The sequence below is a fragment of the Centropristis striata genome, chromosome 8, assembly GCF_030273125.1.
Source record: "Centropristis striata isolate RG_2023a ecotype Rhode Island chromosome 8, C.striata_1.0, whole genome shotgun sequence".
Lineage (NCBI taxonomy): Eukaryota > Metazoa > Chordata > Actinopteri > Perciformes > Serranidae > Centropristis > Centropristis striata.
The window spans coordinates 25763158-25781494 of record NC_081524.1 but is presented as its reverse complement, the minus strand read 5'-3'; the positions used below and the strand labels follow the sequence as shown (position 1 = coordinate 25781494).

General features: G+C 36.8%; 1 protein-coding gene across 1 annotated transcript; it reads left to right on the top strand.

Annotated features, from left to right (window-relative positions):
* The first annotated feature begins 2125 nt into the window (after nt 1-2125).
* Nucleotides 2126-17473, top strand: fbl (fibrillarin). The gene is made up of 9 exons (XM_059339672.1): nt 2126-2247; nt 4647-4775; nt 5494-5625; nt 8007-8101; nt 8251-8421; nt 9534-9666; nt 9958-10070; nt 11171-11316; nt 16298-17473. The coding sequence occupies exons 1-9, from the start codon at nt 2238-2240 to the stop codon at nt 16317-16319; spliced, it is 951 nt and encodes a 316-aa protein (XP_059195655.1). The 5' UTR covers nt 2126-2237; the 3' UTR covers nt 16320-17473.
* Nucleotides 17474-18337: the final 864 nt, after the last annotated feature.

Below are 18337 nucleotides of genomic sequence, written 5' to 3'. Positions count from 1 at the left end.
TAAAGGGGTAAAATCACATGATCTGATCAACTGAGGATGTAGGTGATTTTACCATAGGTGACCGGCATCATGAGTAGATGATTTAGGCAAAACAACCAATTTTGACAAAAAATGACTTAGGCGATTATTTTAACAGTGTAACGATTTCATACAAACACCACTTTTTGAAATAAGTTACACTTGTATAACAATGTACATTTTAAAAATTTTACTACACCCGAATAAAAATACTAAGATTTAATTATTGATGAGGCTTGACGCCAAGGTTTATTTACATCATCAATTCTAACAGTTATAGGTTTAGTAGACCCCAATACTAAACAGTTAGAAGGGTGATTACACCAAAATACAATATATATAAATAAATGATTAAAGGTTTGTTACACCCATGCTTTCTTTTCGTTTAATCAAACCCAAATGTATTTTTGTATACATTTTTATAATTTACACATGTTGTTTGATCCAACTATTTCAGTTCTTATTTTTTAATATTCATCAGAGCACAAAACTTGCACTGCATTGATCAAACCTGGTCTTGGGTGTCCAGTCCTCACTTTTGTTGTGGGAGTTTGAAACAAATGCTGTGAAATACTGAAATGATTTAACATTTGAATGAAGGTCCAGAAATGCGGGTCTGAATCTGCAGTCTCCGGGTCTGCAGACACACCGCAAACAGACGCTGGATGGCGCTGTTGCCATGCAGCAGTCCGTACACCACGTTTTTGTTTTTTTTGACATCCCATGTACATTAACAGCATGTACGCACAACTGTTCATGCCACGTTTACGTATATACGTAAAATAAATAAATAATAATAACAATAATAATAATAATAATAATATGAAAATAGATTAATAAATACATAAATATATATAAAAAATATATTTTTTATTATCAAAAATTTACCTCTTCTCAGGGGTGTGACATATTCCCAAAAATAAAATTACTTGTACAATAATGTACATATATCTTAATCCTTCCCGTAACATCCAATTCAAATAAATATGTCTTTATCTTGAAATTGAATTGTTTGCATGGCTTCCTTATGAGATTTTTAATATGCAGGCAAAAGTATTCTGGTAAACATACAGTTATAGAATCAATTACAAATATTTTCTCCTTTCACTCTCCTCTGACACGTTGTTACTAAATCAAAATTGGTCCCAAACTAACAAAATATCCTGCCGAGTAATTTATCTATAAAGAGTCCCAAACTTCACTTCAGTGCCCATGAAAAGTACTTTACGTTACATTCCATATATTTATTTGGAGGGTGATGATTTAAAAGTATATTTGTGATTACACTCACTGAAAAAATGACAACACTACAAGATACAATGTGATTTATCTAGACTAGTTGTTTTTTTTGCTCTTTTGGACACAAAGTAGTTGTGTTTTTGTGTCCATATTTAGAAATCTTGAAAATCTCAAGAAAAAATTGTGCCTGAGCACCAGTGGTGGAAAGTAACTAAGTACATTTACTCAAGTACTGTACTTAAGTAAATTATTGAGGTACTTGTACTTTGCTTGATTATTTAAATTTTATTTAACTTTATACTTCTACTCCACTACATTTTGAGGCATATATTGCACTTTTTACTCCACTACATTTAGCTGACAGCTTTAGTTACTTTTCAAGAAAAGATTCAAACATGTTCAATTTAAAGTGATAATGGATTTTTATAGTACATTAAGTCATTTAAATGAGCCCTATCTCAACTAAATACTGCCAACATAAATGCATCAATAATACCACAATTTATTTAGAATATATAAAACAGTCTGAGTGGGTCCATTCTGCATAACGAGTACTTTTACTTTTGATACTTTAAGTACATTTTGATGCTGATACTTTTGCACTTTTACTTCAGTAAGTTTTGAATGCAGGGCTTTTACTTGTAGTGGAGTACTTTCACAGTGTGGTATTAGTACTTTTATTTAAGTAAGGGATCTGAATACTTCTTCCACCACTGCTGAGCCTCAAAATAAATGCTAAATAAAAACCTATGCATTACTGGCCTGTTTTCATATGTTGTCATAAGCTGTGGAGGAATAATACAGACTCCAGACCAGTAGGTGGCGGTACTGTCTCCTCTGTGGTCACACGTGGAGCTCCGGTAGAAGAAGTGAGTTATCGACGTCGCTGCACATGTGGTCCGTTCAGTGAAGAAGCGACAGAGAGAAGAAGAGAAGTTCTGTCTGCAGCATCGATATTATAACGCTTTACATCAGATAACATGAGGCCAGGTAAAGTACACATGATTGCAGTGTTGTTTAAACTAACAGTGTTTATATAAATGTGCAGTTTGCCGACCTGTCCATGGTGTTTGAAGTAAATATGTACGTGTATACTCTAAAGTTAAAGCTGTGGCTCATGTGTGCTCGGCCTACACCGCCATGCTGCTCAGCTAAACTTACACTAAACTGTTGCCACTGAAAAGAACAGCCACCAAGTGTGTGCAGGTTTTCTCCTTCAATGTATGTGACATGTCAGAGTGACCATATAATGTAAAGCTATCGCTAGCGTAATGTTTAACGTAAAATATTGGCTCACCACCAGCACGTGTTGAGCCTCCGTCAGTAGCACAACACTAACGTTAACTAGCGTAACCGACATATCCTGCAAAATACACATCATATAAAATGGTTGTGAATGTCTTTGTTTACGGGGGGAACTGTAGGTGTTTGCCAACGCTGTTTTATGTACTTTGTCTCGGAAATGAAGCTCTAAAGTTAGCGGTAGCCTCTGCTAACCTTAGCCCGGATTGAACCTCGTGTGTTTGGGCAGGTTTGAGTTTCACACCGTCGCAGATCATACCCGAGCTATGCATATAGGCATATATTAAAATACATGTTTTTTTTTCATGTAGAAAAAATAACAATGCCTAATTTTACACTGCAGAAAAACGTGTGAAAGTAAACAGTAACTAGAATCCACATGGTGTCCGACTTTCTTCTGCAAAGTTTTCGTCCACTACACTGAAAAAAATTGGAGTGACATTTACTTTAAAAAAGCTAGGCAAGTTTTTCCATACAGAAAGTGTTTGTAATCTTCACTCAGGCTGTTTCTAAGTAATATGTATTTAATAGAACAACTTATTTTTTAAAATGAAAATACAGAAGTAAATTGCAGATTCACTGATGTCCCTCAATTACATTTTACTTGGAAATATCGACTAATTAAGCCAGTGAACTGGTTTAGTGAATATTACTTGGAACGAATGATTCAATTTACATACAAAACTGAGGACACATAATAACAAGCTATCACCAAGTAATGCACTACACGAAAAACTGCTATTTTAAAGTAAATGCACTGAATTCGTATTTCTTTGTAGAATTTATATAGATGATTGAAATCACAATTACAGGGCCAAAAAATCTCTTTTTTTCAGTGTAGTAGAGCTAGAGAAATGGTTTTGCCACCAGGTCCATTTTTATTTAAGTTTCATTCCACGCTGTAAACAATTGGTGGTGGTCATGTGTGTAGACATGGAACCAGCTGAACACAAGGCTTCTAAACATGATGGAAACTAACAATACCAGTGGTGGAAGAAGTATTCAGATGTCTTAAATAAAAGTACTAATACCACACTGTGAATGACTCCACTACAAGTAAAAGTCCTGCATCCAAAACTTACTGAAGTAAAAGTACAAAAGTATCAGCATCAAAATGTACTTAAAGAATCAAAAGTAAAAGTACTCGTTATGCAGAATGGACCCACTCAGATTGTTATATATATTCTAAAAATAAATTGTTTTATTGATGCATTTATGTAGGCAGTATTTGAATTTATTTGGGGTAGGGCTAATTTAAACTACTTAATATACTGGTATGTGGTTTAATTTATAAAAATGCATAATCACTTTAAATAGAACTTGTTACATATTTTCTTGAAAAGTAACTAAAGCTGTCAGCTAAATGTTGTGCAGTAAAAAGTACAATATTTGCCTCAAAATGTAGTGGAGTAGAAGTATAGAGTTACATAAAATGGAAATACTCAAGTAAAGTACAAGTACCTCAAAATTGTACTGAAGTACAGTACTTGAGTAAATGTACTTAGTTACATTCCACCACTGAACAAAACACGTTTGAGCTCTTCAGTAAATGGGCTTTGCCATAGATTATATAGACGTGGAATATGATAGTTAACATTGTGAAGACGTCACTTAATTTTAAAGCTCTTTCTCAATGAAACCTTCATTGAGCAAAGATTCTCTATAAAATGTGATATAATTGAGCTTCTTTGCAATTGCAGTTGCCCTGCCAAGTTTTCTCTTTTACTATTGTGGTCTGTGAGGAAAATTCTTCTTTCTAGGCTGCACTTTAGTTTTAGTTGCAACACCGCCAGTGGCCACTGGGGGAAAATGGCTGCAAGTCTGAGTTAATGGCCCTATCTAGTTCTTTTTATACATCCCATCCACTAACATGGAGGGGGTGGAGCTTATGAACTATACTGCAACCTGCCATCAGGGGGCGATCCAGATGTTTGGGCTTCAGCATTCATGTCTTCCATATTTATATACAGTCCCTCAACAATATGTCCAAGAGGACCATCCCAGCTTAGTCACATGTGTATTTTGCAGCCATTTTATTTTTTATATGTATATAAATTCCTGCATCAACAAGTCTGTTTGTTTCTCAGGGTTCAGTCCTCGAGGGGGGCGAGGAGGATTCGGTGACAGAGGAGGACGAGGACGAGGGGGTTTTGGTGACAGGGGCGGACGAGGAGGATTCGGTGACAGAGGACGAGGTGGATTCAGAGGCGGAAGAGGTGAGAGGATTAAGTGCAGGGTTTCTATTGGTGTTTTAAAAAAAAAACCCTTAACGCTCTATGTTACTGTGTTTCCCTCAGGCAACATACCCATTTTTGGTCTGTCAAATTTCTACAATGCATCTTTTTGAGTGATGCAATACTTTAAAAAATAGGGAAGAGTATAGGGAACCAATAGCAATGCTTATATTTATCACACAACATCCAGGAGGCCATATTGAAAGCCTTTTTTGCAGACTTTTCCAAAGGAAACAGCTTTGCCTTTTTGCGCCATTAAAAAAGCACTTAAAATGTCAAAACAAATTGCCTCGCCCTTTTCCATCTGGAAAAAAATATATTCATACTAATAGGTGAGTAAACCTTCATTTTTGATAGATTAATGTAATTTATTTTCTGATTAAATAATGGAAACTTGTTAAAATGCAACTGTTGCCCTGAGGCAACAATGAACCATTATGGAATTTTTTTTTTTAATTTTTATGATGGTTCAAGATTTGAAATGTATGGATTTTAAATAATTTTCCTTGAAATTGTTTGTAATTAGTTATTTATGATGAGGTTACTGTTTAAACTGAAACCGATACATTCGGCTAATGTGTTGTGAAAAAAAATATTCTATTAACCTCTTCAAAGCCCCTTTTTTGAGAATTGATGGTTGTGGGAAGAAGAGAATTGTTGAGAAATGTTGACCAGCTCTAATAAAGTGGGTCTTTTTCAGGTGGATTCAGGTCCCCAGACGGTGGAGGATTTCGAGGCAGAGGGGGTGGCAGAGGTGCCCCGAGAGGGAGAGGAGGCAGAGGAGGCTTTGGAGCAGGGAAGAAGGTCTTGGTTGAGCCACACAGACATGAAGGTATTAATTTACACTGTTATAATCAGTCGGTCATTTCTTTCACTGCCATTCATTTTGCTATTAGGTGCATTACCATTAGGGTAAAGAGTGGCCACTGAGAGTCTCAGGCCACGCCCTCTCAACTGGCCGCTCACTCGGTGTGTCTCCATTACAAAAAAGACCCCAGAGGGATTTACGAGACTCTGGAGGTGACGTATGGTTTTTGATCGTCGCGTAAGTGCTAAGCGACAGTTTCGACAGCATGCACAACAACTGTGGCTGCCGTTGCTAACTCCGCCGCTTATTGTAATCAAACCGTAATGCTAACCGTACACATGATGTTTGTTGTAAACAGAGATCGCTAAGTAAACACGTTGCTGCAGCACATATACACTGTACTGCTACAGAGCTAACTGTGTAGCCTATTACATGGTTTTAAAGGGTAGTAAATTAAATCAGCCAAAAATAAGGCCATTATAAAGTAATAAACGTCAACCGATGAGGTATTAAATTTTGTTTGGTTGTTACAGTTGTAATTAGTTGCAAGTTACCTCTTTTTATCGTGATTAGATTTGTTACTCTAATCATCACTTTTTTTTACTTTTTACGCATGTCCTTTCATTAAACTTTTTTTTTTTTTTTTTAACCTTCGTCATTTTGTGCCCCTTCATTGAGAAAGAATGACAGACTGTAATGGTGGAGAAGTGGTGTGTGCTCTCCCTACACAACTATGAATAGCAAATAATTGTGTCTAGGTCAGTTCTGCTATTAAAGCAAAAAGTATCAAGTAACTGTGATATAGGGACTTGATTTTAATTGTAAGCATTACTACACTTAGTGGAATTTTTTTTTTAAAAAAGACAGTAATCAGTTACTTTGTAATTAGTTACCACCAACACTGAAGTTATAGTTTGCTGCTACAGTTGCATGTCAGTGTCGTGTTATTAAAAAAATATTGTGAAGGTATTAAAAAAGGTTTTAAAAGGTATTAAATTCAACTTAAGTTTTTATTTTTGATATATATACCCTGTATTAGCACTGTGCTAATGTGCACCTCATTCCGCGACGTCGGACTGCACTATGAAAGGACAGAATATCATTTTGCCTTCACGAGATCACTATGAACGCCCTAAGGTAAAGAGCCGGCACAGATCTTTCCAGCAATATAGCGGGACCACACTATGAAAGGGGCTTATGTTTATTGTCGCTTGTGACTACTCGCTACTTCGCCGGCTTTTACAAATGACGCGTGTTGTTATGGCGTCGAGTACTACGTCACATCCTGCTTGGCGTTCTATCCAATCAGCAACCAGGCTTTTTCCAGGGGAGAAAAACGGCCCTGCTCTTCGACAGGGCCAAAAAAAGTCAGGCCAAACAGCCGCCATGACTCCTCATATTCACATTAGGGGCATTTTGTCGAATGAGACCCGCCTCATTCCGGATATTCGACTGTAGTGGAAGCACCCGTATAGTTTCTTTCTATACAGCCCTACAAAGTCTAACTGCAGTAACTACATTTTTGTTTAAAATTGGGTTATAACTAAAAATGAATTCCTTGATGTCTGTTTTATCTTGTAACAAAGTTTTAGGTTTCAATTTTGCTTTATTTCAGAGAAATGATGATATAACAATTGCAGTAACTACGAAATCCAACTCACAACCAAAGCAGACAGCAGTAACTTCACTTTGACTGTGATACAGTGCAGCCTTGAATTTATTCATTGTGTTCATAGTGATGACAAGAATAAAAGAAATAAGTTTAATTTCCCTGTCAAATAAATATGCTTATTTGATGGGGAAATTGTTATCTAGATGGCGATCAAGTAAAAAAGTGAGAAGTTTATATTAAAATATAGCATTACTTTATAATAAGTCTAAAATACACAAATCTTTAAAATAGTTGTTAAACACTTAAATACACTTGTATTACAAAATCAATTGGAAAATGTTTATAACTGAAAATGAAATATAAAAGCTGAAAGAAGACAACATTACAGTTACTGAACTCTGGTTTTGCGATAGTGCAGTAACTACATTTTTAGGGTCAACAGTCAAATAAATCGTTATGATTTTTGAGCATAAAAATTACATCAATACATTTAGAAATAAGTGTCATATCACTTACCTACCTATAACAATTTGGATGAAAGAGGAGAAGTTTTTCTTAGTTTATCTTTGCGTAGTGACTGCAGTTAGGCTTTGTAGGGCAGTGTAGGCAGTTCATATTCTAAACCAACTGACCGTCTACTAATGCAGATGTGAAGATGCAGTGGAGTACCTTTTACATTTAGATAAACTCCAAATATGCAAAGACAAACTCATGGATGTGTGTCTGACTAGGTTAATGTACAATTTTGATTGCAAGGTGTGACTGACTCACTGGTGTGTTTGTGTCCACTCAGGAGTGTTCATCTGCAGAGGGAAGGAGGACGCCCTGGTGACCAAGAACATGGTGGTAGGAGAGTCTGTGTATGGAGAGAAGAGGATCAATGTGGAGGTGAGACTATAGTTCACATGCACAAATATTACCACACCTTTTGAAAGAGAACTCCTCTGGTCCTGGTTCTTGTGAAATCCACAGCTATGATCGTTCGTGTTAGGACTTGTGATTTATGATATGTTGTCTTCTTACTCTTTGTCTGTAAGGAAGGAGAGGCTAAGATTGAATACAGAGCCTGGAATCCGTTCCGCTCCAAGCTGGCAGCAGCCATCTTGGGAGGAGTAGACCAGATCCATATCAAGCCTGGAGCAAAGGTCATGTACCTGGGAGCTGCTTCGGGTACCACAGTGTCCCACGTTTCTGACATTGTTGGACCGGTGAGTATTTTTAATATGCTATAAGCTTCTGTCAATATAAAATTGAGTTGAGAGAAAACAGCTGAGGGGTCACTGTTAAACGAAGGTCTGCACGTGTTAACTTCACCATAACACACTGATTTAACCTGAAGATTAATTGAAAGGCACAGTTGAATTTGTGATTTTTATTGTGATTTTTCTACTCACCGGGCTTAATCCGAGATTTTATTCTTCCATTTCTACCGTGTTTTTTTTTTTTTTTTTTGGTCAACTACTCCTCCCGGAGTTTGACAAGTGTGCTGACTTTTCTAAGGGTTTCGGCTAATGGTTTTCAAATTACTCAGCAAAAACATGCCAAAAAAATCCCCCCAATGTTACCCTATGGAGAGGCTAGAGTGAATGACATCATCCTTAGAGTGGAGAGGGAGAGAAAAAATTGTCCAAAAATAAATTTGGAAACTGCTCTCGAGGCCGCAAATACCACTCTACAGAAAAAATGTATACATAGAAACATAGGAAAATTGGTCTTCTCACTCACATTTGTCTACTAAAGCTGTCAGAGTTATAGTTTGGGCGTAGGACGCACAGATGAGCCACCAACATGCACTCACAGCCTCATAGACCGCCATGGTAAAAAGGAGTGAAAATTTCTGGAGGAAAGCAGAAGTACCAGTTTCTTCTGATCGCTCTAAAAAGACAATTAGACAATTTATTTTTCTTCACAAAACACATGTGTAGACGTTCAGGAAGAACTCAGGATGCTGAAAGTGAAGTCGGCTCCATCATAGGAGCCACAGTTTAGCCAAAAACGATTTCTGTTCTGAGAACGTTTTGTTCTTCGCTCTCTGTTAGTGGCGTCACAGGAGCAGTTGATTTCAGTTGATTATTCTGCTCTGTTTGGTGGCTGCTACCTGCCCCCCCAAACACACACACCAACACCTGCTTTATTATCTTGCATGACTTCCTCTTTTCTATTTTGAAAACAGTTCAAATTGTAATCTATTAATGTATGGGTGATGGTCACGGGACAGAGTCAAGTCCATTTAAAATTTCTTTTGAAATGTTCTAGTTTTTTAGGTGACCCGCTGAGTGTAAAGGTTACATGGCAGTGACCTGTGTCTGGTGTGTTACAGGAAGGGCTGGTCTATGCTGTGGAGTTTTCCCATCGATCAGGTCGTGACCTTCTCAATGTGGCAAAGAAACGCACCAACATCATTCCAATCATTGAAGATGCCCGCCACCCACACAAGTACCGCATGCTAGTTGGTAGGTAGTCTGAGCCACAGCACTAACCTGCACATGCAGGAGACACACACACACACACACACACACGTTATGTCTGTTCTAAACAAATAACTGAACCGTGAAGTTCTATCAAATTACCCACATGAAGCACACTTGAACTTATTGTTAATTTTACACAATTGTAATGTAGATTAAAACATCCAATTATTGTTGCAAATGAAAGATGGACAGATGGAAACATCTCCATCATGAAGTCAGACTGGATCCACTGGAGCATAAATGTCCAGAAGGTAACGCTCTCTCTCTCTCCAGGCATGGTGGATGTGATTTTTGCTGATGTTGCGCAGCCTGACCAGACAAGGATTGTTGCTTTGAACGCTCACAACTTCCTGAAGAATGGAGGACACTTTGTTATCTCCATCAAGGTAAACTGATGTTCGTCTTGTCAGATTGCCAACATATTGACGACTAATTCTAGTTGTCGTGTTGTTAAACTAGTTATGTGATGAAGTCCAGAGTTGAAGGCAATTAAGTTTTAGCATCAAACAGCTGTTTGGAGACTGGCTGCAGCAGTTTGAAATTCTTCTTTTAAGTTTTATTAAATAGACCATGAAAAAGCAGTATATTTTTAAATGCTAGTTGACCATCTGATTGGACTTAGGGTCCAAAAAAACATGTTTGGAATATTTTTCACATACAGTGCAAGCTAAGTTTTGACTTCTGATTAAATCCACAAATGCTGAATCAAAGGGACAGTTGTCCCCCAAACCAAAAATATATATTTGATCTGGCCTGTAGTGTTTATCAATCTAGATTGCTTTTTGTGAGCTACAGTAGTATACAATTCCTACATGAAACTGCCCTAAACGAGCTCTTGATTAACCAGAGCCCTGTACTACAAAGCGAGATCAACATACCCAGGATATCTTCTCTTGATCTCGCTTCACTGAGCCCAACAACCGCGGTTACGGATAAGTGACGAAGGTGGTTACCAACTTTCTCAGTTATCCCTGGCTTCCCTCGTCAGGCTCTGTGTGTTCACATAAACGGGCATTAGGAGCATGGTCCTGACCAGGTTAGCTTCTCGTCATGAGTTGCCATGGTGATCTAGCCAGATTAAAAGAGAACCACCTTCGTGAACCAAAAACCCAGGGTTAGAGCTGAAGTTACCTCGCTAACCCTCAAATCCAGCTTCATAGTACAGGGCTCTGGTCATGATTTCTGGAACGGGACATTGTTGTGGTGTGTGTCAAACTGACCATTCGGTGCATTGATCACCACAAGTGAAGGGTCCAAGAAGTTCCAGTATATAAAGAGATGGCAGACATCTCTATCTAATCCAGCGCTCTGAACTCACTCCTTAGCAATGTAGACTGAAATAGATTACACTACATGTAAGAGGAAAAATATACATTTATGATTTAGGGTTGAAATGTCCCTCTAAGCTTCTTGTGACTAGTTTTGTACTCTCTGCTGTGTAGACTCTGATTCTTCTTTTTTTTTTTTTTTTTTTTTTTTACTTTAGGCTAACTGTATAGACTCAACAGCAGCTCCTGAGGCAGTGTTTGCTGCAGAAGTGAAGAAGATGGGTGCTGAGAACATGAAGCCACAGGAACAGCTCACACTCGAGCCCTATGAGAGGGACCACGCTGTGGTGGTGGGCGTCTACAGGTACGGCAACTTAACAGTTTCTAGAAACAACAAAGTGTCACATATCCGTCCAAAAAGCTTTTAGATTTCTTTACTGAATCTCACATGTAGAATTTGGGCCAATGTGCAAAAAAATGTATATAAAGATGTGGCCTATTTTTTGTAAGCTCTCATAAATACATTTTCCCTCTAACATCGCCAAATCTGATGCACAAGCTGATCAGTGTGCTATGACGTTCGCTGCAAAATTTGGGGTCACTCCGCCTCTAGGGGACACAACAACCTCAGCAAGTTGGTATATCAGAATCATCAAAGTCTCCACTGCAGTGGAATCAACATGATATAAGTTTTATATTTGGGATAGGTCACTGGAGTTAATGATTTAAAAACAAACTCAAATCACTTCTCTAAAACATTTTTCAAAATGAACCGAAACTCCCAAAGGTTTGTTTGAATGCAAATTGATTCACAGATTTAGATTCAGGGGATGAAAGGTCTTAAAATCCGTCCAGTATTTAGGCTGCAGTGACAAATGTCCTGACATAATGTGTTCTGTACAAACATGTCCCTAAGTTGGCAGATGTGGGCTCAGACTCCAGACAACAAGGTGTGTTGCTCACTGTCATTGGTAATTTATTTCTGTTTAGGTATACAGGAAAACAGTAAATGATCATTAAGTATATTTATATTTTCATTATATTGTTGCAGTGTGACTGTTACAGGCAAGCTTTAAAAATCCTCATACAGAGTAATAAAAGGTTAATGCCAGATGAGTTTAAAAATCCGTAATGTGAATAGGTCTGTCACGATAACACATTTTTTAGGATGATATAATTTTCCAGAAACTATCACAATAAACGATAGTATTGTTGTATTCATGTTTTAGTTTTATAACGATATTCGGGCATAATAAATTCATCCTCTTCCACAACAATGAATTTTTTAATCTCGAATATTAAACATTGGAATAGAAATGTGGAAAAGAAATATTAAAATATCCTAAATAAACTACAACCAAAACAAATAAAATAGACTTTCAGGCTCTGTTAACAAAACATTGCACTAAGATAAACATTATGTATTATATTATTTCATTTTAAAAATAACAGGTGGAATTGCTGCTTGTTTTTTTTATATATATAGAACAATAAGTCGATATAGTAATTATCATGACAAGCCTAAATGTGAACTAGCAGCTACTGGTGTTGTTAACCAGCTTTTGGCTGGTGCTCATTTCCAATCCTAGGCCAAATGCAAGTCTTTTTAAATTTCACCAACTCTAAATAACAATAACCCGTGACTTATTGTTTAAGAATTAGTTGGACTGATGATTCTTTTCCTATCGCTTGCTCAGTTTCTTTCCTTCATTATGAAGTTGTACACCAATGTACATTATAATCTTAAGCCCCATTCTTCTTTGGCAGCCAAGGAGTTGTCTTCCTTACTCAGTTTATTTTTCCTGCCAGACGCTTTGATCCAAAGTGACCTACGTTTGACAGTTTATACACAAGCACGGATCTAGTCAGAAGATGATGTGACTTGGTGTCATGAGGAGAAGTTTCAGGTACACTGGAGTTGAATATGGCAGCACTGCCACTGCACTCTTTAGCTGCCGTGTTAACTCGGCTCCATCTGGTGGACTGTTTAAAAACTGAGATGTTCACCAATGGCTTAAAATAAAAAGGATCAATTTTAAGTCCATGTGAAATGACAAATACATTTTCCCTCATTTAATCTGTTGTCCCATCTTTTCACACACCAAAATTTGTAAAAAAAACAAAAAAAAAAACAGAAAACTTGCAGTGTTACATTTTATTCCCTGTCTTTTATTTAACTGTAAAGCAGTTTCAAATGTTTGACAACTCGTCCTGCACTCAGGGCTGTTTACAAAAAGAAATCCAATCAAATGCTACTAGTTAGCGTGATGTCACCCATTGGTTTATTGTCTACTGCAACATTGTTTTTTTACAACCAGTTCATGCATCAGGAGCCAGAATGACTGTAAGGTATCTGCTAACAGTAGCCCAACCTAGTTAGCTTGGTTAGTAAGGGACAATTGTTATTCAAATTGAAAAGCCGACCTTTAAGAGTGTCTCTTATTCCAACCAAATACTGAAGAAGACATTAAGACCTAAATGTTTCGATGGTCAAAGTGAAAACACACTGAAAGGCTCACAGTTCTAATTGTGGTTGCGACCTGTTATTCACAACAAGCTACCCTGCTTTATCATCTATTTCACTCTAAATGGACAATAATTTAGAAAATGAACTCCAAATAGTGAACACTTGAAACAAATGATTGAGACCATAAACTTTATTATGAGAATGTTCACTGATGCCCCTTTTCGACCAAAGCAGTTCAAGGGCCGGTTCAGAGCAGGTGACTAATCTCAAACCAGTTCTTTGCGTTTTGACAATCAAAGAAACAACTCTCAGCTAGGAAGGCTGCTTCTAGAGCAGTAACAACTCCTTTCTGGACTCCTGATAATTTCTGGTATTTATCACGGTGACGATAAATAAACATCAGTTCAGCCTAATCTTTTTGACTATAAATCTGTCACCAAAATGATAATAAAGGCTACGAAATTACATCAATTAAGTTCAAGTAGTACACCTGTATTGCAAAAATGTAGTGAGTAACACCAAACAAACAAGTTTGAAATGTGACAACAGAGTCTATGTATTAAAAATGTATTAAAACTTTTTGGCACACAGTGCAAACAGCAAAAATAACTTGGCTTATAAAAATCACAAAGTAACGGCAAATACAATCTGATGAATTAAGACATGTGTAAAAGGTCACTGAAAAGGAAATCCAATCAGTGACGACTGATGTAAAAACATGCATGTAGAAATGACCAGCTGCTTTTATATCAATATATCAATATTTTCAGTTCACAGTTAATTTGTCTGTCAGTGAGTTTGTAATAATGATAACTTTATTTATATAGCACCTTTTTATATATATATATATATATATATATATATATATATATATATATATATATATATATATATATATATATATATATATATATATATATATATATATAAAGTTTACAAAGTGCTTTTACAGAGCAGTAGAATGGATTGGCAGAAACAATGAAAAGAAAAGAGATAATAAAAGGACAATTAATAAACAGACAATTTATATTAGCAGAACATAAAACCCACACCTTTAAATTCTGTGTAAATAGAATACACTTAACTGATTTTAGTTTGAGTCTAAAGCTGTTGTTGTGCACCTGGATGACCATCTCCATTAAATATTGTTATTGTATGTTAAATGCACATGTATACAGTAAAGGGACAGTCAGGTTTAAGGCACTTCTGCATTTTGTTTCACTGGGACTTTAGTGAATGGCATAGTGGCCAAACAACCTGTACTGTCAGACTGATCTGATGGCAGCCTATCACCTGCTGCATCTTGTTCAATGCCTATTGAGGGATGTTAAAAAGTCTGCATCCAGTCAAAGTCGGTTCAAGATCAGTGGTGGTAAATGACCAAGTGCATTTACTCAAGTACTGTACTTAAGTACAATTTTGAGGTACATGTACTTAAGTATTTCAATTTTTTTAACTTCATACTTCTACTTCACAACATTTTTTTTTTGTCAAGAACTTTTTTATTGAACCACTGCGAGTGAAACCTACAGTAGCATCCATGTAACTGTTATAAACATAATCCCGTCCCCCCCGCCCTACTTCACTACATTTTAAGACAATTTTGTACTTTTTACTCAACTACATTTAGCTGATAGCTTGAGTTACTTTTCAGGTTGAGATTTAAAATGAAAACATGATCAATTTAAAGTGATTAGATATTTGTATTAAATTGAACCTTATCACAGTATATTAATCTGATAAAATGAGCCCTACATTGAGAAATAAAAATGCTGCTTACATAAATGCATCAACAATAGTAATCCAATAATATATTTAGAATATATTAAACAGTCTGAGTGGGTTTATGCTACATAAGGAGTACTTGTACTTTTGAATCTTTAAGTACATTTTGATGCTGATACTTTTGTGCTTTTACTTCAGTAAGTTTTGAATGCAGGACTTTTATCTGTAGAGTAATTTCACAGTGTGGTATTAGTATTTTTACTTGTAAGGGATCTGAATACTTCTTCCACCACTGTTCAAGATAATAAAGTACTACAAACAATGCAATATTTCTTGACAAATCTATATTTAAATATAGACCTACATATGCACCAGATACTAGGTCAGGTTGCAGCTGCAGCTCTTCACACATTACTGCTTAATGGCTCATTTTGCATTATTACAGTTTGGGTCTTAGTTTCATACTTCTTGCCATAATATCTGTTCAACCAACAAATGATTGTCTGTATTTGGATGAAGACCGGAAGTGGAGGTGGTTTATGCAGGAAGTCCCCTTCATTCGGGCAAAAGTTGTATTTTTAATATTCATTGACGATGCAATAGTTATGCCTTAAAAGCACAGGCAGTACCAATTGCCCAAAAAATATATATTTCCCAAGCAGCCATTCCAGCTGTTTGTTATTTTAATAATACAATAATATAATACATAATTTTAATCTCATTGCAGTTTTTGGTTAACAGAGCCCGAAAGTCTTTGTTTTGGTTGTAGTTTGATTTATTTATCTAGGATATTTTAATAATTCTTTTCCACATTTTAATTCCAATGTTTAATATTCTTGAGATTTAAAAAAATTCATTGTTGTGGAAATGGCTGTACTTATTATGCTCTAATATCATTGTGAAACTAAAACAACATGGATACAACGATACTATAATTTATCGTAATAGTTTCTGGGAAAATGTACATCGTCAAAAAAATGTGTTATGGTGACGGGTCTAGTTGGTGCTGCTCCATAACAAGGATTGTGAGGTTTAGCGGTTTCCAGAGTTGAGTTCTGGTGACCGGTTGACACATTCATCCATCAGCTCTACATCCAGTGCCTGCTGTTTTTCCATATATTGTGGTGACATGTTGCTTTCTTTCTCTCCTCAGACCTGCACCTAAAAAGAAATGAGATGTGGAAGAAGTCCCAGGGAAACTGCTTACCATTTTCAACCACCATCCACTTTTTGTACTCGGAGCGCTGTCTATTGCTCTCCTCTCCTCCTCTGCCTGCCTGTCCTGTCATGAAAGCATGACCAGTGATCAGGATCAAAATTGGCCAGGTTTTGTTTTTTGTTTTTTTGTTTTTTTATCCCTCGACAATTAACTGACCAAACATCCAACTGCTAGTCTTTGTATTACTGACTTTACTTGACAGTTGGGCCATTTCAGGCACAGATTTCTATGAGTTTATGTCCGATTGGAGTAAGTTAGTAGTACAATTTTTATAATCTATAAAGGTTCACACATCCGATGGGACCATCCTTAAAGTGATGCGTATATCCAACTGATTATCAGGTCTGTTTCTGGGCAACTGCGCACCAGTTAGACTAAATAAAGACTAAATGACAGTGGTCAAGTGTTAAATATCCAGTCTTATGAAGTGTGTCCACAGCCTTAGATGAGGTGTGAGGGAATTTTGAATTCAGGTGCCACTTTTTTGTGAAGGTACTATCTACCCTGAAAATGTTTTCAACAGAGGGTATACATAGTTATCTGAAAAACTTTTGCTAGAAGACTTTTATGCATTTATGCAAGTTTGAATAACTTAAGTTTGGCTCCAATGTGGCTTTTTGTTTGGACTGTACTTTTATTTCATTTTAGTACTTGTTTGTGCTCCTCATCCTTTTATTTTATTTTGCGTCCTTCTGGTCCCCTGCTCTTGCCTTTACCAGGGTGCTTCTGATTCCAGATAGCATAATCCCATATTGGTAGGGATATCCCAGTTATCCACTTGACATAAAAGTGTTTATAATAACTAACCCGTCAGACCTTATGCATGGTAAAATATGTTTAATGTTGTGTGTACTCATTGCACAACACCTGCTCTTTGTAGGTAAGAAACCCGAATGCTGATCTGATTAGTGGTGAGGTGGTAAACTTGACCCTGTGTGTACAGAAAAATATAGACGGTGACTTTTTCACTCTGACTTGTAATTTGTTAGTATAGCTTTTGTGTTGAGAGTAAGAGCAGAATGGTTGTTGTTTTTGCAACAATGTATGCTTGGAACACTTTGTTTTTGTCATAACCTGCAACTTTGTTTTAAATAAAATGTTTGATTGTTATTTTTGATTGGGTGTTATCTTTGACTAAATATCTTTTTATAGCAACCAACTTAATAGGGAAGTTGACCGTTACATTGTACACCAACTGTTGTCGTTTTGACAAATATTACGACAATTTTGTGGTTCTTAAAGCACTGAACTCTGCTGCTACAGCAGACATGTTGCTACAGGTGCTTGGTGGTCCATTGTGAGTGCAACAACCAGGAGTATAGACTGGTGAGGAAATAAGGGACTGCGTATACAGGTACATCTCAAAAAATTAGAATATTGGGAAAAGATTCAATATTTTGTCAATTTCAGAAAGTGAAAATGTTATATAGATTCATTACACTGTGAAATATTTCAAGCCTGTATTCCTTGTCATTTTGACGATTCTGGCTTGGAGATGATGGAAACCCAAAAATCATTGTCTCAGAAAATTTGAATATTACATAAGATTAAAAAAAGGATATTTTAAACACAAATGTCAGGCTTCTGAAAAGTATCTTCATTTCTATACACTCAATACTTGGTCGGGCTCCTTTGTCCTTTTTAATACGGCGTGGCATGGAGATCAGCCTACGGCACCATGTTGCTCTCGTCCTTCAGGCCGTCTGGTGTCTCTCTCCTTCCGCTTGACAACAGCCCATAGACTCCTATGGGGTTCAGGTCAGCCCAGTTTGCTGGCCAGTCCAGCCCAGTAACACCATGGTCACTGAACCAGCTTTTGGTACCTTTGCCAGTGTGGGCAGGTGCCAAGTCCTGCTGGAAAATGAAATCAGCATCTCCAAAGAGCTTGTAGAAGCATGAAGAGCTCTAAAATGTCCTGCTAGATGGCTGCTATGTTGACTGTGGACTTTAGAAAACACAGTGGACCAACAGCAG